At 39.0% G+C, this 24,365-nt stretch overlaps 1 protein-coding gene across 2 annotated transcripts in view; it reads right to left on the bottom strand.

Moving 5' to 3' along the window:
- Positions 1–24,153, bottom strand: part of LOC145978368 (sodium-independent sulfate anion transporter-like) — a 35,694-nt gene extending 11,541 nt beyond the window's left edge. The window contains exons 1-8 of one of the 2 annotated variants that reach the window (XM_083110970.1): positions 24,063–24,153; positions 15,205–15,440; positions 13,276–13,471; positions 11,482–11,702; positions 8,590–8,758; positions 6,615–6,779; positions 2,900–3,061; positions 1,504–1,644 (exon numbers count right to left, since the gene is read on the bottom strand). In XM_083110970.1, the coding sequence (XP_082967096.1) occupies positions 1,504–1,644; positions 2,900–3,061; positions 6,615–6,779; positions 8,590–8,758; positions 11,482–11,702; positions 13,276–13,471; positions 15,205–15,429 (1,279 nt within the window). In that variant the 5' untranslated portion in view covers positions 15,430–15,440; positions 24,063–24,153. Of the gene's footprint in view, positions 1–1,503; positions 1,645–2,899; positions 3,062–6,614; positions 6,780–8,589; positions 8,759–11,481; positions 11,703–13,275; positions 13,472–15,204; positions 15,441–17,083; positions 17,172–24,062 lie in introns of those variants that run through there. The other variant, XM_083110971.1, reaches the window with a different exon arrangement.
- Positions 24,154–24,365: the final 212 nt, after the last annotated feature.

Genomic DNA, 24,365 nt, shown 5'->3' with positions numbered 1-24,365 from the left:
TGAAAGAGAGAATGTCCGGGAGAGTAACAATGTATGCGGCTGCATATTCGTCTGATGTTTTGAGAGCGGGTTCTCACATTCAGAGGCTCTTATATAAAATGAATAGGTGCGACGAACTACGAGTGTAACAGCAGATGATTGCGGTCATGAATCAGCTGACGCGGAGTGATACATCGAATCGGTGAGACTGTTTGTTTACAGAAGGTTTCAGGGTTGGTGATTTACACTTTAGTCGACCAGTAAAACAAAGTATTCATTTCAAACACCTGCTGTGCTGATGAACGTAACTGGAAGTTCCGTATTTCTATTAGGGGAGTGGGTATCACCTATACGTACCCACTAGCCTACGCAGCATTTTATTTTTTCTCGGAGGGAGCTGGAATTGTAAAAATGGATATCACAACGCTGTATTCTGGTTAGGGGCGAGTTTCAGTGTAAAGTATTTCGTAATTTACCATTTTTAATCTTCGGTTTAAAAGTTGTTCAAAGACAGAAAATGGTAATGGAGGGTTATCTTAAGGTGAGTTTGTATTTCCAAAGTTCTTTGCTGCTTTCAAAACTTCTTCTTTCTAAATTCAATCTTCCTATTTCAGCTCTGGGATTATTTTTTCTTCCGTGTTCTCTTTATTGTTGTTTTTACTATTTTTCCGCTGTTTTGTTCATTTTCTCTCTCTCTCTTTCGAGTTCCTTTTATTTCTATTCTTTTGTCTCTCTATTCGCTTATTTTACTTATCTCCTTTATCCATCTTTGAATTTTCAACCCTAAGCAAGCTGAGAGAGCGTGAGTGACGTAATCGGACACTCGACATGTAATCCTGCCCCTGTGTTGCCAGAACGATAAAACCAGGGTTGTTAAATGTCCAGTAACCCATAAATTCTAATGGGTTGGTTCTATTGGGTTTCGCTGCAGGACCTTTTTTCTCGCACAATTTAAATTCGGTCCAAGTTGGGTATTCTTACATTGAAAAAAGGTTCCTGGACCGAATTGAAATTGAGCCGGAAAAAAGGTTCCTGGACCGAATTTTAATTAATTTGGAAAAAAAGTTTCTGGACCGAATTTTAATTCATCCTGAGGACCTCCCCGATGGCGCAGTGGTAGCGTCGTCGCCTTGTAATCAAAGGGTCCCGGGTTCGATACCCGGTGGAGGCACAAGTGGTGCGGATCCCACTTTAAACTGTAGGTCCAGTCTCGATTAGCCTTACTGTGCATAAAGTGGACTTAAAACACCAAATCAATCAATCAATTCATCCTGAAAAAATGTTCCTGGACCGAATTGAAATACCTGACAGATAAAGAGGTTCTTTACGGTCCAGAACCCATTCACGCTTTCTGATTTTCTCTGCTGGACCGGAATTGAATTTATTTATAATTCCTGCACCTTTAGCAACCCTGGGTAATACCGTACGCAGCGAAATGAAGGGGTTCGGAAGCTCCAGTTCGCACCCCCCGTTTCCAGAGAACCAGCGGATTCCCACTCTAGAAGAAATAGATTCTGTACTCACTGCTGGACTTCCAGAGGGGACGCACCAGGCGGACTTCCACCATGAAGATGACGGCGCAGATGAGGACAGCCGCCAGAGTGGCCCTTGGGATGTAGAAGAAATACGGCGTCAGGAGGCTCAGGGCCAGGAGGATCATGGTGCCTGAACGGAAATGCAATCGTTAGAAATCAACGTCTAGTGTTAGGCCCCTTCCCATATTTTCTCTTGCTACTTCGTATTTCCTTTTTGGGGCATATTTGCATCTCTTACTGAATATTTCACACCTTTGTACTACAGTTACCCGCATTTAGAGGCATAGTTCTCTTTTTAATGCACCCCCCCCCCTTTCTAGTGCTTATTGCGCCTTTAGATTAAATTTCCCTCATTTAATGCATATTTCAAACATTTTAGAGTGTATTTCCTACACTTTCGTAAATATATGCCTATTGTAGAGGATGTATAGTCCCTTATCGTAGCATATCCGTTCGATTAAGAAATATCGTAGCGTTCCAACCTGAACGCGGGGATCTTAAATAGGGATGTAACTTGCCCCTCCCAATTAATACTTGTTGATAGTAGAGACAGCCCTGAACGGGCAGGTACAAATATCTAACTTATCATTAAAATAGACTCATGATTCGGTTTAGACTGAAATGAGCAATGCGAATGGCAGATAAGGGTGTAGACTAGCTTACCCTGTTCGGTTTAGAAATAAGACCAGTAGCTCCTGCTTCTCCGATGATTCCAGATTAAAAAGACCTCGTGTCGCTCTCATGCGCACCTTTTTAAACCCTCGCTTGCCCTCCCGTCACCTCTTGCCAAAGGCCAGTGTTCTTACCATTTCCTGTGAAAGGCTTACCCTACACATTTCTGAGCAGGAGCTGACAAGGTCTGCCAGGTCAATATTTCTTAATCGAACGGATATGCTACGTTATTACCCATGTTCTGACTTATAATTTTATATAGCTTAAAAATATATACTGTTTTGTAGGTATTAATAATTTTCATCACACGTTATACTGAACACAAATGCATTCAATGTCTGTGCCATATCTATTAAATTTTTAATGATATAAGTCTATAATGGAAGTTGTTAGTATACATATTACCTTAGTCTATATCGAAACAAGTAGAGTAACTAAAATGATTAAACCGATTGTGATCTACATAAACCAAAATTATTTTTTCATTTTTTTTTTTTTTTTTTTTTTTTTTTGTAAATTTAAGTAAAATTTCCAGGAGGAAGTTTCAGGGGCCAGTACCCTCTGGCTTCCCTTAACAACGTCCCTGTTCAGCACCTATTTCTAAATTTTAGTGCATATGTCCCGCTTCATAGTAATATTTCCTCATTAGTACATTTTCTAACACCTTTTTCTTTAACCTTTTTGTGTTCTCTTTGTTACGTATTATGACGTACCTGAGTAGAGGCCCCCCATGGGGCTCCTGACCCCGCTGGCGTTGTTGACGGCGCTGCGGGAGAAGGAGCCTGTGGTGGGTATGGACTGGACGCAGGCGCCCAGGACGTTGCAGACGCCCAGCGTCAACATCTCCTGCGTGGCGTCCACCGCTGCGGTGCTGGCTGCAAGGGAAAGCGGTTTTAGGAGACATCCCACGACGACCGTAGAGTCCAAACACACTTGAAGACTAACATTGGTAAACGCTGTAAGTGCCACAATAATTCAAACACCGTTTTCAACGTTAAACTGTGAAATGTGCCATGCTTTATAATGTGGTAAACGTGAAATGTGGCTGGTAGCCCTCTAAGTAGTTCAAATGGCGTGCAAAGAGGTCACTAGTGTGCACCATGGTGTGCACGTTCTTACGGGCTGATGTGCGGAACGATGCGATTTCCCAACACTTTCGCTTTTGGCACTTACAACGTTTACCACTTTTAGTCTTCACTTGTAACTTTGTGGATTTCAATCTAGGGATGATCATATCTGATTACAGGGTGGCTATTTATCGGGAATTCCTTGAATTCCAGGAAAAAAATGCATCTTTTATTAATCCAAATCACATTGAGTTTATTCATATTTATAAATACCCAAAGACATTTTTTTTCACATTTAGCTCGTATTTCTATGGGCGAAGGAAAAGAAAAGAAAGCTGCGTGGAAAATAAATAAAAATTCTCTCGATCTGTTTGCTTCGTTAGTGTCCTTTGCAGAACACTCTATCTGACATGAAAAATATTTTTGCAAGATAATATAAGATCTTGAATTTGATTTTGAAATTCTCATACAATGGACATTTTCGTAGATTAGTGTATCCCGTAACATTTGTGACTTATGTTTTTAGATGTATTTCGAGTCTGAGTATTTGGAATGGCAAATGTAAACTCCACACCTTAAATTAAATATTTTAGATATACAGGGTGATTGGTAATTCGACCTATTTCTGGAAAGGGGTAATACTAGAGCACATTTGCAACAAATCTGACCCTAAGTGTGTTACCATTTGTTTTAGTAATCCTCTTCGATTTAAATGATAATTTCCAAATTTCTTCATGACGTGTGCTCCAATGACTGTTTCTTTCTGTGGGTATGGGAATTTTGGGCATGAATTTTTTTCCCACTAGTCACTCATTCATCAGCTGTTAGCAACGTGTCAATTAAGTGCCCAACGTGTAGTAGATTTTTGGTCGCAAGTCGGAATATGTCACGAAAATCTACAAACTGCAATAACTCGAAACCCATTGACTTCCGACCCCTGGTGCATAGGGTCAAATTTGTTGCAAATGTGCTCTAGTATTACCCCTTTCCAGGAATAGGTCGAATTACCAATCACCCTGTACATACTGTTTAATTTAATTTAATCAGAATTTTTGGATACATTGGAATCACACAGACCCTTTATATTGTTAATATACTGTATGTGTATGTGTGTGTGTGGGGGGGGGGGGTTGAGAGACGGTAATACGAAACGTTGAAATAGACAAAACATATTCTTGTAGCCTTGAATTCTTGGTAATTTCGCCTTGAAAACCTGGAATTATACTTGAATTTTATCATGGTCCTAGAATAGTCACCCTAGATTATCGGATATTACGATTATTCAAAATGTCAGGATATTCCAATGTGTGCATTATATCCGGACCGCAGTGGCGTATGCTCAGTCCAAGATCTGGGCTATCTCAGTATGTCACGTGGTCCTAGGCTTTGAAGGAAGGGAGAAGAGTAGCCTCGCGTAAACTCCGTGTGTAAGTGGTTAGACACACCCATTTAATCGTTTTCGGCGTCTTCAAGAAGTCACTTTGCCATGCAAGTGGCAGCCAGGTTGCCAACTCGTAAGAAATCAGGTTGCCAACTCGTAAGAAATCAGGTTGCCAACTCGTTAAAAAATATCAGGTTGCCAACTCGTAAAAAAATAGGTTGCCAACTCGTAAAGAATCAGGTTGCCAACTCCTGAATCACCATCATCATCTCGCTGAAATGAATAACCTTATTTAAAATTTCTGATCAATTTTCCTTCTGTATTTTATTCTCTAGGCTTCAGGCTTCGCAGATAGCCTAGGTAGCCTAGAATAAACTCTTCTGCCGGACCGTTTTATCGTTTATCCGTTTTACGGATATTCTTCTATTCGTCATTTTCGTATTTCACTGTACGGATTTTCTACAAATCCTTCATCAAATCTGTTCTATCCGGATATTCGGATTATCCTTTGCAACCGAAACGGATATCGGATAGTTTGACATCCAGATTTTGTGGCCATACATATTTCAATCTACTGAAACGTGTTTACAACATGGACAGCTCGAAAAGAAGCAACATTATTTCGTTCCAAACAGCGTTGTAAATAGGCTTTTCGTATAGTTTACATTGTCTAGCTAGGATATGTACATTGTCGGCGAAGAAAATGTACACGTACACAACGATGGCCGCCTGCGATGTTTGAATTCACGACCAAGCAAATGTGAATCCTCCACCCTGACCACTCATAAAGGTCTCCTGCACATTGCCTTGAAATGTACATATGGTGTGGAGATAGATATCCACACATTCTCCGTCTCGCCACACCCTCCACCGCTCAAGTACCCGTTGTTGAGATACTGAGTGATTCCCAGAGTGGCCCTGGGTCTGAGTCTCGGACTGGCCATGGTTTTCTTTCTGAGTATCCCTTCGCCAGTTTCAACTAATCATCACTCTTGCTCATAGTCACAATCAGCCAAAAGTTAATCAACCGAATATGGGAGTGGCAACAGGAACATTGGCCTCCCCAACGGAAATTTATTTGCCCATAATTTTGTGTAATGGCAAAAGTTTTAATTCCGCTGTAATGATTCTGGCTGGAAATAAAGAATAGAAAGTGCCTTTCTTCAGGATGTTTGCCCCACCTGTAAAAAGTTTGCTAGTTCTGGAAAAACGTCCCTTGCCTCCGAAATTTCCTTAACTCATGTTGACGTTAAATAAGCTTCATTTTCTTCTACGATATCAGAAACCAATTACTGTAATTCTGTACTATTTTCGTACAATATTGAACAATAAATTTTACAACATTTACGAAATCAGAAACCAATTACTGTAATTCTGTACTGTTTTTGTATAATATTGAACAATAAATTTTACAGCATTTACGAAATCAGAAACCAATTACTGTAATTCTGTACTGTTTTCGTACAATATTTGAACAATAAATTTTACAGCATTTACGAAATCAGAAACCAATTACTGTAATTCTGTACTGTTTTCGTACAATATTGAACAATAAATTTTACAGCATTTACGAAATCAGAAACCAATTACTGTAATTCTGTACTGTTTTCGTACAATATTGAACAATAAATTTTACAACATTTACGAAATCAGAAACCAATTACTGTAATTCTGTACTGTTTTCGAATAATATTGAACAATAAATTTTACAACATTTACGAAATCAGAAACCAATTACTGTAAATCTGTACTGTTTTTGTACAATATTGAACAATAAATTTTAAATTTTGTTCAAGTTAAATAAAAATGAAAAAGAAAAATAGAAAGTAAACAAGTAAATGCTATAATACCGCTTTCAGAATTAAAAAATAAATAGCACAGGAATTTTGTAGTACTATTTCTGTAAATTTTTTTCAACAAATCAAAATAACATTTAGAAAATAAAGAAAAAAATGTCAAAAGTTAGATGACATATCTTACCGAATGCTTTGGCGATTGCCACATTTCCAAGAACTGCAACAATTGGCACCACAACAATGCCCGATCCTAGTTCCTGGCACATCTCCAAGAATGATACCGTGTTGTTGTTGTTTTCAGTTGAGAATTGAGGAAGCCTGAAAGATGGAAGACCAGGCTCTATCTGACCTGAAATAAGTTTTGATTACTTCAAAGGCAAAGAATAAATTGGTGAAAATTTACAGTAGTAACTCCACCGGAAGTACCTGCCGCCATTTTGAAAATCACGTCATCATTCCAAACTCGCATCATAACCAATAAAAAACAAACCGCCATATTGAAAATACAAAATTAACAATTTCCGAACACAAAAACGATTTACGCCTTTTAACACATAGTAAAATCAAATTGGAACCACACCAGTAAACACGAGGAGGAAACACGCCAATAAACTTAAGGAAGAAATTCGCCTTAAAAATGAAAATGGAACCACACCAGTAAACACGAAAGAGAAAGACGCCACTAAACACAAGTTGGACGACGCCAGTAAACACAAAGGGGAACGACACCAGTAAACCCAAGGGGGAACGACTAAACACAAGAATAAACCACTCCAATAAAAACTTTCAATTAAAAAATCTTCATTTATACTACTGTTGGGGGCTCCGCCCCCAAACCCCCGAACCAATCAAAATCACTAAACCTAAATTTCTATGAGTACCCGAATTTAAAACTAAACGAAAACTAAAAATTTACATTACAACCACAAATTACCTACTCCAAAATAAAAAGAAATCAAACTTACCTTACTAATCACAATTAGCTGGAACATAAACTGGTGAAAATTTACAGAAGTTTCACCAAATTCAACGTCCGCGGGAGTAGAAGCCGAGGCCATACCAACATGACCCACCAGTAAAATACGCTCAACCGGCAACTGATAACAAACTACTACACAATCGGTGACTGCACATCAAGCACTAACTAATTGAACATCACCAGAGCCACCTACCATCAACTTACTAAAATAAACATATGCTCGCTGACTTACCACATACTTCCGGTGGATACACGACAGTAAAGTTTAACCAATAAATTGATAGTGCTTCTGAAGCATATTCGTGTAAATAGACTGCGTAGATTTATATCACACTAGCTAATTACCCGGCGTTGCCCGGGTATTTATTTATCCCAATCTTGTATCAGACAGGAAAATAATGAATTCTAACTATAGTGTAAAATGTAACTAATTTTAAATCTGATCGTGAATGTCACCAATTAGCTTAGTGACTGCGAAAACTATGAATTCGACACTAATCTCATTTGTGGCATTTTATTTTTCACCCCCTCTCATCCCCCATGCCGATAGGTGATGAACTTGGACTTGAACCGCATTGGGAGTATCACGAAAACTAATATCGATCGTTTTTGCAACACAGCCTGAATGTTAGACAATCCGAGAAACACTATCGTTGTGCGGATTGCATAGAGTCACGGATGTCTGTTTGTGCGGAATTTAATATCGGTGGTTATCGATTATTTTTAGATGCCACCCCGTCCCACCCCACCCCTAAAGGTGCCAGGGGTGTCTTACCCCCAAAGTATTCTTTCCAGATTGCAAGTGATACGTGTACCAAGTTTGGTTGAAATTGCTCCAGGCGTTCGAGAGTTATGCCTGAACAAACAAACATACACACCCACACACACACACACACACACACACACACACACACTCATATACATCCATTTATATATATATATATATATATATTTCACATTGTTTTAATTTCTTTCAATATTATAGAATAAACTATACCACTTCCTCAATAAGTAGGTTAAAATAAAGAAAAATATCCATTGGTTTCCTTTTAAGAATATTTTGTGGTTTTTAGTTAAATGCATGATATTGTTCTTGATTTTGCATATTGCAGTAAATATGTGTGTAATTTTATTTATCCTACCACCATTCGTAAGTCGAGCCGAAGCAAGCGTTCTTTACCTGAGAGCACGAAGTGCGACTGCCCAGCGCTCCTGAAGAAATACGCGGCGACGGATGACGTCACCACCACGATGGCGTTCCTTCCGATGGACACGAACCAAAGGATCTTCTTCGCCTTCTCCTCGTTTCTTCTCGCCAGGAACCGTCGCAACGGGAGAGCGTTGATTTTCTGGAAGAAGATGAACCGTAAGTTATGATACACTCCAGTGACGTCACAATTCGCTTCTTTGTACAGCATTTTTTGTCCTATATCGGTCGTCCTGCACCTTGGAAGTAAAGAAGGCACGTATTGTACCCCCTGCACATTGCAATATGCCGTGAAAGGTTGTGTCCTCATTGCGAACAACGCCAAAATCGCCCTAATTGCAAACACATAAAAGTGACAAATAAATTCATGTCCTAATTGCGAACACATGAAACTAAAAAAAAACTGTTTTCGAAAACAGGTAAGGTAGAAGCAGAGAGACAGCTGGTTTGACTAACAACAATAGCCAATCTGATTGACTTATCACGGTCTTCTGCTTTGTAAATCCATCCAAGGTAAAAAAAAAATAGGCTACACTTTTATTACTAAATTATATATACTTGGGCGACTACTTTAATCATGTCGAATTTTCTATGATCCAACAAAACACTGACCGGTGATAGATATTTATCTCTGATCTTGTCAAGTGAGGAATAGTCTCTTGAAGACCTTGCGAATTTTATTAAAGAAAATTCGCTCGTAATTTCCCATTATAAGCTATCACAATATAAGGGATTGAACCACTGTAGTTTACATCTAATTCTTTAAATGCAGTTACAGGCCCGTAGCCAGGAATTCTTTGTAGGGGGGCGAAGTCAATCTTAGAGGGTTCAATTTCTTAATATATTGTGTCGCATTGGAAGGTATAGCAGGGTACACATAGGCACTTGCCCCCTGCCCCAAAAGAGATAAGTAACAGAAAAGGGATGATATCTTGAAACTGCAACGAACAATAAAAAACTTCGAGTAACATCAAATAGCAATATTTCGATAATATTTTAAAGAATGGCAAAATGAGGACTGACTACTTAAAAATGTATACATAGACATAACCCCTCCCTTTCGAAAATCCTGGGCACGGCCCTGCAAAGAATATAAAGTTTAACATAAATAAGCTAATAGGGACTGTATCTACTTGATATTTACAGGTCGATAATGTTAATAGACGATTAATATGTACCAACAGCTTTGGGCCTCTCTGCAAAACTGATTAAGAGAGTCCTTTATAATTCATGCTTCATAATTATTCCCTCTAGGTTCCAGTATGCAAGAGTTTACTCCAACAACACCATTGTGTTGTTTTATGCAAGAAAAATCGAATTACTGTAATTAAATAATAATGGCTACATACTATCTACACTTTGATGAATTGTGTAAAAATTTGTAATACTTTTTTTTGTACTTGCTAAAACATTAAAACATAGATCCCTTAGTCCACCACGGACTCTATTTCCTTCAAAGGAGAGACTCTTGCATCACTGCAGACAATGTTTGCCTACTGGTCACGTTAACCATTTTGCAAAATATTGTGCGAATTGTATTATATTATAGTTGAAATACATGTTTTGACACCTGACAAACAAATAGGAATCCCTTGATTGATCAATGACTTCTTGGATTACAGTGTCATCATTAATATTTCATATTAAGTTTCATAGAAATAAATTGTTTTAATAGGGCGCAAATAACTTGACGGGGCGCCATGGCATTCTCTTTAACATTTTCTTTTACTATAGATCGTTTGGCTCCCAGGGCCGACTCTGCTATGGGTCTGAACTTGGACTATAAAAATAGCACACAATGCGAGCGAAGCGACCAAGAAAATTTTACGAAATGTATTTTAATTGTATAAAATTTGAAATCGAGTGGTGGCAATTGCCCCTTGCAAGTGCCCTTGGCCGTCTGGAAGAAAAATGCAAGGAACATGTAAAAACTAATTCCATCGTGAGTATCCAATTGTCCTGCTATTCTTAGATTCTCCTAGTCTTATTTTTTAAAAATCTTTGCTTCCCCTAGAATGGACTTCCATCCAAGGTCGGGGGGGGGGGGCAACGCCCCCTGTGGTTGCGGCACTGTTTATGAGTGTCTCTTCATCAATTTCACGTCATTACTCATTGTTGCGATTAGCTAGAAGTGGCAGAAAAGCAACGCTAAGTAACAAAAATCAAATATCCACTCCCTCTCTCTACAAATGAATCACTATTACCAAAAGGTAGCCATGGGAAACAAAAATTTAAGCAGTTCCAAGTTCATAGCAACACATCCAAGAACAAACATCCGACACCTTTAGGCACCTTTAATACAAGACTACTAAAAATGTCACAACTGTTCTAGATACTGAAAATTGCGAAATCATTTTACGAAGTCTGCATCTGGAAGGGAATTCCCTCGCCCCCTCCTTATACGACATTATACGGAATCCCATACACCCTAATAAATCACAAAATCAATAAGTATATTTGTTATGTTGCTAGAGTAACACATGATATAATTGTAAAGATTATTGAGAATTTCAGGTAGGAATGTGTTGTGTATTTTTCACAGGGGGGCAAAGCAGGCTCTCAGGGGGGGGGGCAGTTGCCCCCCCTGCCCCCTCTAGCTACGGGCCTGTGCAGTTATGATATCTTGCAGCAGCTTGCTTTTTAGGCCAAACAGAGCAGCCATTACATATTTACTGCGCGTCAGTCTGTGAACCACATGGTAAACGGAAAAGTGGTGAACATAAAATGGTTTTAAAACAGTAATTCAATTCAGTGTCGAGCTTGATATGGCTACTGTATTTGGAGAATTATTATAAATAAGTAATTTCAGAAAGCTCAAAACGCCTCTTGTTTCAAAATTCGCATCACACGACTGTGTGAACTCACCCTGAGGAGAAGCAAGCAGACGATGCAGGCCACCCCGAGCATGGAATCCCCGACCCTCGCCTCGTGGATGTTGGCCGCCAGCTGCTTCCACACGTCGATGAAGGTCTCCGCCTCGAATTTCAACCCAAGCAGCCCCTTCAGCTGGGAGCACGCGATGATCACGGCAGTGGCGGAGGTAAACCCCGAGATCACGGGGATGGAGATGAACTCCACCAGGAAACCTGCGGAGAAAGTACAAGGGCTATTTGGAGTTTTGGGGCAAATTTCTTGCAATTTATACATGAAAATAATAATAAAAATTACTCCCTGAAAAAAAGGAAAAAATACTTCACTCATTTTCCTTTCTCGATTTTATTTGTAACTCTTTTGGTTTTCTTCTTTCTTTACTCTTTGTCTCTTTCTTTCTTTTGTGGCGTTTATTCTCTCTCTCTCTCTCTCTCTGTTGTCTTCTTTTTATTTTTGCCTGTATATTGCTTTATTTCTCCCTCCGTCCCTTTATCGCGAGATTAATGACTTATTTTTCATTCTCTCTCTTGTTTCTCTCATTTTCCCTTGTTTAATTTCCATTCTTTTTCTTTTTTCTGGTTTCTTTTTCATTTTCCTTCTCTTTCTCTTTAAATGTTTCTATCTCAAGTTGACTTATGGTCCCGTGTTCGAATCCTGGCACGGGAATGGGTGTTCTTTGTGAGTGCCCCTTCATCAATTTCATCATTGATTGATTGGTTGAGTTGGTGTTTTAAGTCCGCTTTATGCACAGATTGAGACTGGACTGGACCTGCGTCCGAACCACTATGTGCCTCCACCAGGTATCGAACCAGGACCCCTTGATTATAAGGCGACGACTCTACCACTGCGCCATCGGGGAGGCATCGATTTCATCATGTCATCACTCATCCCCATCTTCGCAATTAGCCAAAACTGGCTGAAATGCGAAGTAGAGTAAAGCAAACTTGTAAACATGGCGTCATAGAATTTGCAAAATGTATTATTTTGCTTCTCTTGTAAAGTTCAGTCTGAATTGTGCCACATGAACTTAACTTTAAATGTTCTAGACCATCAACGCTGGGAGCCTGAGACCGCTAAACCATCAACTTTGGAGGAGCTATGACCGGAGACAGCAAAACACATGACTTATTACTATATACAAATTATATAATTATGAGAATTGTTAACATTTTTACAAAAAAGAGTTTCAAAATAACGAGTTGATATGACAATTATACCAGTATGTTGTTTAGTGAATTCTGAAGAATTTGAGGTCGTAAACACGACTTTCAGGCAATATTGATATGTACGATACCCGAGACCTCCGGATCAAAGCGAGTTGAGTCGACCACCCAACACGCTCGGCTACCGAGGCCGGCATAAAACTGTTAGGTTGGCCTCTTAATGTAAATGCATACTTTTCAATAAAAATGTTAATTGTTATCTAAAAAACAAATGACCAGACACAAAAGACATAAAAAGACTTTGAAACATTTTCTGAACGTTTTTCATGTTACATTTATTTTGCATGAGGAATATATTAGCTGCTTAAAAACTGCTATACGAAGACGTAATTTTTATTTTTAAAAAAGGGAGGGAGTGAGTTATTCATTCCCATGGAGACACACATATTCACACACTAACGCACAAGATGCTCTTTAGGAAGCTTTCAAACCGAAGCGACTGGCGACAAGGACAAGCGACAGGAACCATCAATAATTACGAGTAATGAAACCTTTCGTACCTTCACGTGTCGTTTGTTACTTCGGTTTGAAACCCCCGTGTGAAAGCTACCCTGAAGCAACATACCCAAACGCAGCAGGCCTAGAAGCAGCTCCACACAGCCGCAGAGGAAGGTGAGCAGCACGACGTACTCCACCCCCCGCCCCCTCGTGTACTCGTACGTCATGAGCGACATGAGCGCCGTGGGGCCAATGGACACTTCCTTTATTGTTCCACAGAACACGTACACGAAACTGCCTACGAACGAGGAATACAGCCCGTACTGAAATAAAGGAAATGGAAGGTTTTAGAGACGGGGAATTCATATTTAATTTACAATTGAATTTGCGCTTGTTCCAAGAAAATATACTTGGTAATACCACAGGTGGAATACTATTTCTTCTTATTGGTAATCGCGACAATGAGGATAAAAAAATTGAGAGCAAAGAGACACGACAATCTTACACATAAGGATATACATATGAATAAACATGAATGTGATACCCGGTGGAGGCACATTGCACATTTCTTCAGTTCTCAATTTAATCTGTAGGTCCAGTCGCGATTAGCCGATCTGTGCCTAAAGTGGACTTAAAAACAATTCAAACAAACGATTGTAAAGGGTGTTTTTTAAGAGTGATAGAACTTTCGATAGGGACAGCTGTCATTTGTTTTGTTTTGATGACATGTTGTTTTGTCATTTCATATCAGTGAGCATTGGCAAATGATCATGGAAAGACTGACGCCGCAGCAACGTTTACAAATTGTGGAAATATATTTCCAAAATCAATGTTCTGTTCGCCAAACGTATAGATTACTTCGGAAATATCGATGCTGTCAGTGAATTGGCCTCCAAGATCATGTGACCTAAAGCCACTGGATTATTATCTTTTGGATATCTAAAGTCTCTGGTTTATGCTGATAAACCAGCAACAATTGACGCTTTGGAAGCCAACGTAACTCGTGTTATTAAAGACATACGTCCCCAATTACTTGAAAAAGTGGTTCAAAATTGGACTGATCGAATCCGGTTCATCACAGCTAGTTGTGGTGGACATATGCCGGAAATTATTTTCAAAAAGTAAATGTCAGAAAGTTATCTTTCAAATGTAAACACAATTGGCTTCAAACTTATATTTTTATGTGTTTTATTTCAATTCAAAGTTCTATCACTCTAAAAAAAACACCCTATATTTAGTGTTTTCTAGGTAAGAAGAAATTTATCAGTACTGAGTACTGACATATTTCTTCTTTTTCTTTTTTACTTTCCGAACTATATTAAACGTTTTTCATCACATAAAAGATGGAAGTTTGATTTATCAATAGAAATAAGTTCAACCAATGCCTGGTCTAATAATATCGGTTAGATTTATTACGTACTCAGCAAATATGCTGTATAAAGAAATCAAAATTTGAATTTTGAACACGTCCTGCATTCTATGTATTAACACTTTGCCGTTGTTTCTTACACAGAAAAGTAACATTTATTTTCTTTTCCTTTTCAGGAAATTGTTCACAGAAAACACCGATGAACTTTTAAGGTAGGTTAGTATTTTACTTTTAATCGAAAATTTGAAACAATGCCAACATTTTAAATGATTATTTCACATAGGAATTTGTTACAGACAAGAAACCCTTTACAGTATTAATATGAATATTGTTTACGTTGAAATATTCAAAGATTATTGCTTATCAGCGTGATTAGTTAAAAGTTTAAAATATCTACTCTATGAAGTTTGGGAGATAGAGATTACATCAGAAGCGGCAACTTTTTTGGGGGGCGCAAGGTTGGCATAAACAATGTTTTAAATATGTAATTATGTATAATAGTTGCCCCTCTACTTGAATTTGTGGGGGAGGAGCAGAAAGTGCCTTGCCTATGGATTGCATCGTAATTAATCATATGAATGATGCCTAATCAAGATCTAAGATCTTTGATAGACGGTGTTTACATATCGTATACTTTGCCTCTTCTGCTGTTTTCTTAAAATTTACACACCTGATTAAATTCTTTACCTGAGGATCCAAGCCAGCCAACGCAGCATACGCTATGCTCTGCGGCATCAAGGTGAGCCCGATGGTGATGCCAGCGATGACGTCAGACACGGCATCCATTTTGGTGTAGCGAGGCAGCCAGCTGAGGATGGGAACATGGCGCTTCAGTAGTTGCAGTCCAGTGGCGGAGCACTGCTTGTCTGTAGCCACGCACGATCTAGTCTTTTCTAAGAAACCGCGGATCATCTTTCAGTATTCTGCGAAGACAGCCCAGAAAAGAAAAAGAAAAATGGACTTGTGTCAAGAAAATGAGGGGAAAACTGATAGATTTGACTTGTGTTTTACTGCCCTTTCCTGCTACTATTGGCCAGTAGCGTACGCAGGATTTTATCAAGGGGGGGTTATTTCTAAAACTTTCTCCAAATTCACATTACCATTGTTTTATTATACTTTAATTAATTAATAATGCTCATAATTAATTAATAATGCTCATATTTAATTAATAATACTTATAATTAATTAATTAATTAACTGAATTACTACCAATCATACAACTAATACCACTACTACCATTAAGTAGTAGAGATCTACATAAATATAATATTTATGAAAGCAATTGAACGAAATTACTTTCTAGTCTTTTGATTTTTAACAAATTCAGGGAGCATTTCCTTGATTTCTTGTTACGAAATAATTGTCTAGTCAACGAGGTGAGACATTTTAAGTGTCAAGAAAATCCATAAGAACAAGAAAATATATTAAAATAAATTGAAATAATCAAAGTATGGAAATCATCCAAGGGGCTGCGGTGGTCTGGTCGGTAGGGCTTCTGACAACCACGCGGGTGATCCGGGTTCGATTCGCAGAATTGGTTAGAATTTTTCCGGCTTTGGATGGTCTCCCTGTTCTTACCAACAATACATCTTACAATAGTAAGCTTATTGTCGTTTAAATAATTGTGTAGTCAACGACGTGAGACATTTTAAAGAGAGACATTCAGAAATTCAAACGTGCCGCGGTAAACAATGGGAAGGTGGACTGGTCCGCATAGCATTTGTCTATACATTAGACGCTTACAACGAACCTAGAACTTTCGTTAGTTAATAATTCTCATTGTTCACACAAAAAAATACATGTTCATTGAACATTGTTGGAGCTGAGATACAAACATTTTTTTTCCTCTTTTAAATCATAGTTGCCCTTATATTTGATTTTCAATAATTTGTGTTTACTTTCAAGGCATTCACTCTGAAAGACGCGTGTGTTTGGGTAGCTGTGCTTTCCTCCATGTAATGGTGCATGGAAATAATAATTCAAATTATTATTATTAGTAGTAGTAGTAGCAGTAGTAGCAGCAGCTGTAGTAGTAGAGTGCAACACACATATCTTTGCCGTTGCGCAGATCCCAATTTTCGTTTCGTCTCCCTCTCTCTCTCAGCATCACGTGTTCTACCCTGCTCGCCAACCTTCGCCATTGTTGCCAATTGTCATTCCATTACTGGACACACTCGCGCAATCATCATTGAAAACAATTGAATAGCGCTCCAGCTCGCGGTTCACAGCGTTCGACAGGGACGGTAATGTGGCAATATAGCATGACGTAGTGGTTGCTTCTTTTATGCAGTGCATGTTCATTGGCTAGCTAGTAACTAGTGTTGCTAACTATATTAATGAAGCACTAATTATATCACGGAAGAAGAAAGCAAAGTGGCGGTGAGTTTTGTTGGATTGGAAGCACCATATTTTTATTTTAAGTATTTGACTGGTTTGGCGTTGTATGCGTGTATTGCGTGTGTGTATGTGCATGTGCATGTGCTTGTTTAGTGAACGTTAAATTCCATAATGCCGCCAGTACTATTGTTCATATTTCATCACTTTAGAATTGGTCAAAAATAATAACTTATGTGGATGCATGAGAATTTCAACTCTCGGCTCCGTCATTTGTTCTTGTAGAAGTTGTATGACGGAAGCTGTTATTTTTTCTGCTAATGCGATGAATATTGCTTTCTTTGTTAAAATTGGCATGTTTGATGGGTGACAAGTTTATAACAAAGGAAGAAGCCGCGCGGCTTATTGTTTCGTGGCAATATATGAACTTCTTATTCTTGTTATTGTTGCAAAAGCCGACATCGTTTGTAAATGTACAACAAAGGCAGCCGTTCTCAAACCAGTGGTTCGTGTGTATCAATCATATATCGTTGCAGTTCCAGTACCAGTGTGGACGGAGTTATTGGGAGTGAACAGTTAAAATGCTACCAGGTCCATTAATGGAATGGAATTTTTTTTTTACTTTATTTGAAATCACACAAATAATGAATCACCATGAAGACGTCTTCTTTGCATCATTTTGGGTAATTTTACGCATGTGTTAGTCCATATTTAGCGAAGTTTTAGTTCATATGTATGTACAGTCACGGACACTACTGGGTTGTAACGAATCCATTGAAAGTTAATGAGATTGTTACAACCCAGAACTGTCCGTGACTGTACATATCAATCCCAGCCCTGGTTGCATGGCGTTCAAAACTCATCGTTAGATAGAGCTGATTTCTGTAACATCTGTGCCTCGGCGCACTGTAGCGATTTTTCTATCGAACGGATTAGCAACACTGGTTCTCGCATTGTGCCGCGCCGAATCCTGCAGAAACTCGTGGGTTACACTATAGTAGTAGTATTGTCGCAGATCTTTGACTGTTATAAATTGGCCATAGTTGGCCGCGGTGGCTCAGTCGGTAACGCGTCTGACTACCATGCTCAAGGTCCCGGGTTCGATCCCCGGCCGGTTCAAATCCGGGAACTTTTCTAACGATGGAAGCGGGCCCGGCGCCCACCCAGCGTCGAATAACATGGGTACCTGGGGGAAACCCTGGGGGGTAAAGGCGGTCAGGGGCGTGATGCTGATCACATCGCCCCCACTCACTACCGGATCAAAAAAGTGTGGGGCGTTACCCCCACACCCCCTATACGCCTTCATGGCGTCGTGCTATGCACAGGGGAACACTTTACCTTTAATTTTTTCCACAGCATTTTTCATAATATTTCAACCCCCCCCCCCTTGCGTACGCCACTTCTATTGCCTAATCATGATGATCAGGATGAAAGATGATAACATGAAAATGATGAAAGGACATTCACAAAAACACGATGGTGTACTACGTGTACTACGTGGAAGAAAGGTTGACGTTTGAGTGACTTACAAGAGGGTCGTCTCTTAAGCCCACATCACACGGAACTGGATTACCAGTAGGTATGCCCTAGTTGGCCCTGGACTTGCTATCAATTTGGTAGTTTTCGCCTCACACGAAACTTATCAGCGTACTTGTCGATAGACTTTTGTTCCCATACGAGGGAAGTTGTAATGGCGGCCGCGTGAGATGTAAACAATGCATCACTTCACATTTTTAAAAGCCGATAACTATTCAACCGAGAGGAATAACGTTTCGTGTAAAACGTTATTAGGTACAAAACAATGGCGCTGCTTAAATACATACTTTACAACGTTTACTGTACACGTATGGAAGAATATTTGTTTCAAATGTAAACACCGTGCACTCAGCATAGATGGTGTAACTCAACGCACCTTTCATGCTGTATACGTTATACATTGCTGGAGTAACACTCGGAAACCACAGACAGAAACGCTCCTTTGCACACTCACAGATTATCTTCACATGGCGAAACTTTGCTCTGATTGGCTGTTCCACAGAATCCAGTTGAGGAAAGCTAGTAGCAATTAGAACATGTCATATTCCTCCAAACCAGTCAAGCAGTCAGCCAGGCGGCCATGATTGCTACCTAGAAAGTTAGTTCAGCGTCAACTAGGGCATTCCTACTAGAACTCGAGTTCCGTGTGATAGGTGCTTTACATGGGCACAGAAACAGGATCTATATAAGTCAATCTGTTAACAGAAAATGTAAAGTAAATCAGAGATTCATTCAACTGTCAACAGATGACAGTTTAAGGTCTAGTGATAAAGGAAACAGCTGTTGTGTTGATCAGGAAAGTGCTGTGAGTCAGACTGTTTTTTTTTCTTTTTAAGAAAGTGACTTACACCACTGTAAATTTAACCCGTCCAATTTAGCGCGAAATCTAAAAGAGAAGAGACGCTAAGAGGCAGGTATCAGAAAATACATTGCCTGTCTTTTGGCGGCCCTTTTTTTCGAACGCGCTGTCTTCTTGCGATCATGTCTTTTTCCCACCTTGTCATTTTGTTACCATGTCTCTTTGCAACTCTGTCATTTCGCGACCATGTCCTTTATCGACCTGTCTTTTGACGACATTCGGTTTTGTCTGTCTTTTTGTGACCTGTTCTTTTGCTATCTTCTTTTTGTGTAAATACACGAAAGTGAAAATGTTAATTTTCTCAAAATTTCGGAAGGGGCTTTACCCCCATCAATTCCTCCCTGTGTACGCCAGTACCATACTGGAAATTGAACATGGGGCTTCTTGGTTACGAAGTGAAAAATATTTACCACTACGCTATCGACGACGCATTTCTTTGTGCTGTCAGCAATATTAATAAGCTTAGGCCTATGAGAGTAGCCGTCAGAGTCACTCTTAGACGGAAGAACTTCCTTTCACATTTTTGCTATCATAAATGCTATGTAAATGCTTCCAAAAAATCTCATAGCAGACAGTAGAGGAAAAGGTCTAAATATGGGCCCCCCTTTTTATGTTGTCATTTTCGGAAGGGGAAAAAATAATATATCAAGTTCTTGCCTTTAAAATGCATATCTATGAAATATTTAAATGTAATAGCATGTTAAAGTATAGAAGGTCTCAATTTTTTTTAAAAAAAAAACAATTTCCAAAAAATGGTAAAATGATGTATTTCAAAATTGTGGTCTAAATATGGGCTACTAGTGGCAATAGCACAAAAAGTAATTAAAATTTTAAAAAACAGTCATTTATCGTTAAACATTATAAAATTCATAATTATGAATAATCTGTTGTTTTGAATATCACGCGGAATGGGAAAAATCGAAATTAAGAAAAACATCCAAATATTTGTTGAAAATGTGTTCTCAACATTAGACCTCATGTCATAGCCCATATTTAGACCATCACGCTATTTTTCTTCTTCAATTTATTTTCGCTCTCTGCGGTACGTATTTCACAAACAAATCATGGCATTATAAAAGCCCACATTTGTTTTATGTACCGCTAATATCATAACCTATACAAAGAAGATGAGAATTCAGAAAACGCCGAGTTAAAACATACCTGCAAAAAGTTTTCGGAGGTCGCAATTCTATAACAGCGTCCAAGGCCGAAACTAACCACCACTTTCTTTTACGAATTGGCGCCGCAACCTTTGTCCTTGACAGATAACCAGTTCCCATAGCCTCTGCCAGGCTGCAGCACCCGGGAGAGATGATAACTCCAAAACCCATATTTAAACCTTCGCCCATATTTAGACCTTCTCCTCTACTTTTCACGGAGGCATTTCATGGAACACTTCTGTTAGCTTTTGCGATTACAATGTACGGCGTGAATGACACGTCGAATTACACCATCTATGCTGAGTGCACGGCGTTTACAACTTAAACAACTAAAATATTCTTCCATACGTTTACTGTATACGCAGTGTGGGGGGCAAGGTGCCCAAACTGGGGAGCAATGACAGTTTATTTCCCTTTGTAGATAAGTTTACACTGTGTACACGGTGTAATGTGTGTATTTAACATCAAGATCAAGACTTATCATGGCGGGTTATGTTATTTCGAAGTGTCGACAACTTTGTTGCCCTGCCTTCCAGTTCGTATTGTGTCCTTATCTTCATGACTTGGTTGCAATTCTCATATTTGTCTGTCGTGTTACTTGGGTATGGGAATCTTGAAACATTGTATAGTTACATTTCTATTGCCACGTATTGCTTTAGGACCAGGTAGTAGGGACAATAGTACTAATTCAATTTCCTCCGAACTTGTTGAGTTTTATCTAGTAAACTTTTAATTAACAGGAATTGAAATGTTTCGATTCGGTGGACTAGACTCATCCAAGTACTTTCCAGACATAACACTGCTTGATTTTCCTTTTCATTAGATACCATTATAAACTGACATATTTGATTTGCTTCTTAATTAAGTCTAGGCATTTTGCGAATGCGTCTTCTTGGATCTCGTTCGCCTATGGTATTGATGGTCGGATTATGGTGGTGAGGTTGTTGTGCCCAGAATTTCAACCTTTCGCGTTGCATGAATTCAAATAGCGTTTCTTGGTCTAATGCTTCTCTTATTTGAATGCTAGGTACGTACCGATCTGCGTCAGAGATTATTCTTAGTGCCTTGTTCTGGATACTTTGTAGTGGCCATTGAGCAGCGCCATTACTTTATACCTAAAACCATTTCATAGGACACGGTATTTCTCTCGGTTGAATAGTTATCCGTTATGTGAAGTGATACGTTGTTTACATCTCACGCGGCCACCATTACAACTGCGCTCGTGATCTAGAGATCGCTTCTGATTGGTTATGCTACGAAAAATGCTACGGAAATAGGACGGATCCTATCCTTGAGAAATGCCATGAAATATGCCATGGCATCGATGCCATAAGATTTTTCAATTTACACGGTAGCATTTTGGTCATGGCATAAATGTTACGGAAAATGCTTTCGTCTAAAGCGAGCCTTAGGCACGGACTCTTCTGCTTTTCGGCCAGCAACTAGGCAGAGTTGCTTGTTTCCTCACTTCTGGAGCACAAAGTTTATTGTTGTCGTTGAGTAACAACGTGCCCCATTCCTTTCTTCACGATTAAGGGCATTTCACAATCTGTTATATAACATGAAACGAGGTACTGCGTCACCGAAACACCCCCAGCAGTATTTACAAAACATGATTCCGTTTCTTTCACGTGGAAGGATATATTGCGATGAGAGTACTACGTTGCTATGCGTAAGTTGTTTGCTGAGGAAAGGGTTGCGAACGTCGCACGTTATGTATGTTGAAGACAATATATTTGAGGTGAACTGCGACATGAAATGCAAGTAAAGTAGGTGTAGTTGGAATTCCTCTACTTTGAGTGTACGAGCGAACAAAGAAAGATAACAAAATTTCATCAGAGTTCATTGTTCTCTCTGTATCAACAAAGTAAGCAGGATATAAATTTCTCTCTCTCTCTGTCTCCACAGATCTACACTATATAAAACGTTGGCAAAGAAGGCAGCTTTCAGATCGAAGCAACAAGCGACACAATCTTCAGAAATAAATGCAACCTCTCGAACCGAAGTGACGCGACAAGCTGCATGTGTCGGTTGTCATTTGCAGTGTGAACGGGGGCTGACCGGGATTCCCCTCTCATAAAAAAATATCCCGAGCAAAGAAAATTATTTTTATCCCTACCAGGGATCTTTTGCCCCCTCAAAGAAAATTGAATTGAAAGCATAGAGTAACAAACACAATTGAAAAATCATTCGTGTCCATTACTGTCCAGTCGAGCCTCCCCGATGGTGCAGTGGTAGCGTCGTCGCCTTGTAATCAAGGTGTCCCGGGTTCGATACCCGGTGGAGGCACATAGTGGTTCGGATCCCACTTTAAACTGTAGGTCCAGTCCCGATTAGCCTATATGTGCATAAAGTTGACTTAAAACAACAATTTAATACTATCCAGTCATTAAAGATTTACCTGTCAAAAAGTATGCAGCCTTGTGGATTAAAGAATGACACTATGCAGCAACTGCCCAACCTCACCGAGGCGAGACAACACTTGGCTGTTTACCACATGTTTTCATGGCATAGTGTTGATATTTTGCATCTATTAAAGTTTCCACAAGAAACTTGTTGGTAGGTTAGGCGGACGTTAAGTTTCAACGTGGCAATAGGCATTTGGTCAAGTTGTCTGTGTTACTAGTTCGATAGCTCTTTTTGTGTACGAGTTTGGGGTATTCGTAGAATGTAAATAGATTGTTTCTAAATTACGTGCAAATGTTATCATAAGATTTAATGGCCTAGGTTAGAACTAATTTTCTAAGTTACTTAAACCGCAAGGCAATAGACTGCCACTCAAGCCTCGCAAAAAGTATCGAACATCAGAATTCCTTCTCTTGCTTCCTACTTTATACTTGGCAGCAAAGAACTTAGAGTGATCCAAACCTTATAATCCAAAAAATTGCATTGACTACCAGTGTCAGTTAAAAGTCACAAATGCTTCCCTGTATTTATGGTGCTAAAGGTGTAGCAGTTCCTTTAGTCCACTCAGGCTCGCCGTTTTTAAAGTAGTAATACCATAGTTAATGGTAACACATGCAACTTTAATGTTTCAATTCTTTATAATATGTATAGGCCTATGTGTGCAAGGTTACGATTTATAATGAATCTATCTCTATTGAAGATAAAATATTGAAATTCAAATTTGAAGGTTTTTCTTATATGTCTGAACACTGCAATATAGTAATTTGTAATTTGTAATATATATATGTAATTTTTTGTATTTGTGTATAACTTTTGTATTTGTATAACTTTTTGTATTCGTATTTATCTAAGGTTTTGTGTAATAATTACTATGTGTTTGTATTATGTATTTATGTAAATGATATTGTATATAGCAAATTGTAATGCCTATTGTAATTGGAGAATTCGCTCTGTTATACACGACTAGTTCATGATTAAATAAATAAATAAATAGTCCTAGCCACATATGTACACTCTATTGAACTATCCGCATTGTTTTTTAAGGTAAACATTTCCAAAGGAACATGCTACGAGGCCAAAAGTGGCAGAAAAGCGAAGTAAAATATACAATCAATCAATCAGTTAACCGTTAGTATTTACTTTTTCCTATAATATTAGTCTAACCGTTAGTCTAAAAATAATTCCACTAATGTTAGTTCATTCGTTGTTCTGAAATGTTTTACTGATAGAACAATCGTTCCACTACTTACGTGCACTTTTCCCAAAGAGTTAGGTGGGAGTGGCGCAAGCGTTAGGAACTACTTTTCGTGAACTCTGAGGAGGCAGGTAGAGAGGTGCGGATTTCTATGTAAACACGAGTAATATACAACGCGGAATCTTGCAAAGAAAACACGCTAAATCACACCGACTTCATGGGTGTCCTTCGGGAGATTTACTCAACAGCAGGCACTTACGAGATAGGCGTCACGCAGCCAAACAACTATTTGTCATGCCTTGCTACTCAGGATCATCAAAGGTTACAGCAGTTACAACAGGAAGTCTTTCAGTTCGAT

The sequence above is a fragment of the Lepisma saccharinum genome, chromosome 24 (assembly GCF_977018435.1).
Source record: "Lepisma saccharinum chromosome 24, izLepSacc3.1, whole genome shotgun sequence".
In the NCBI taxonomy this organism is placed as follows: domain Eukaryota; kingdom Metazoa; phylum Arthropoda; class Insecta; order Zygentoma; family Lepismatidae; genus Lepisma; species Lepisma saccharinum.
Note: the sequence above shows the minus strand (reverse complement) of the source record. Positions and strands in the feature narration are given on the sequence as shown.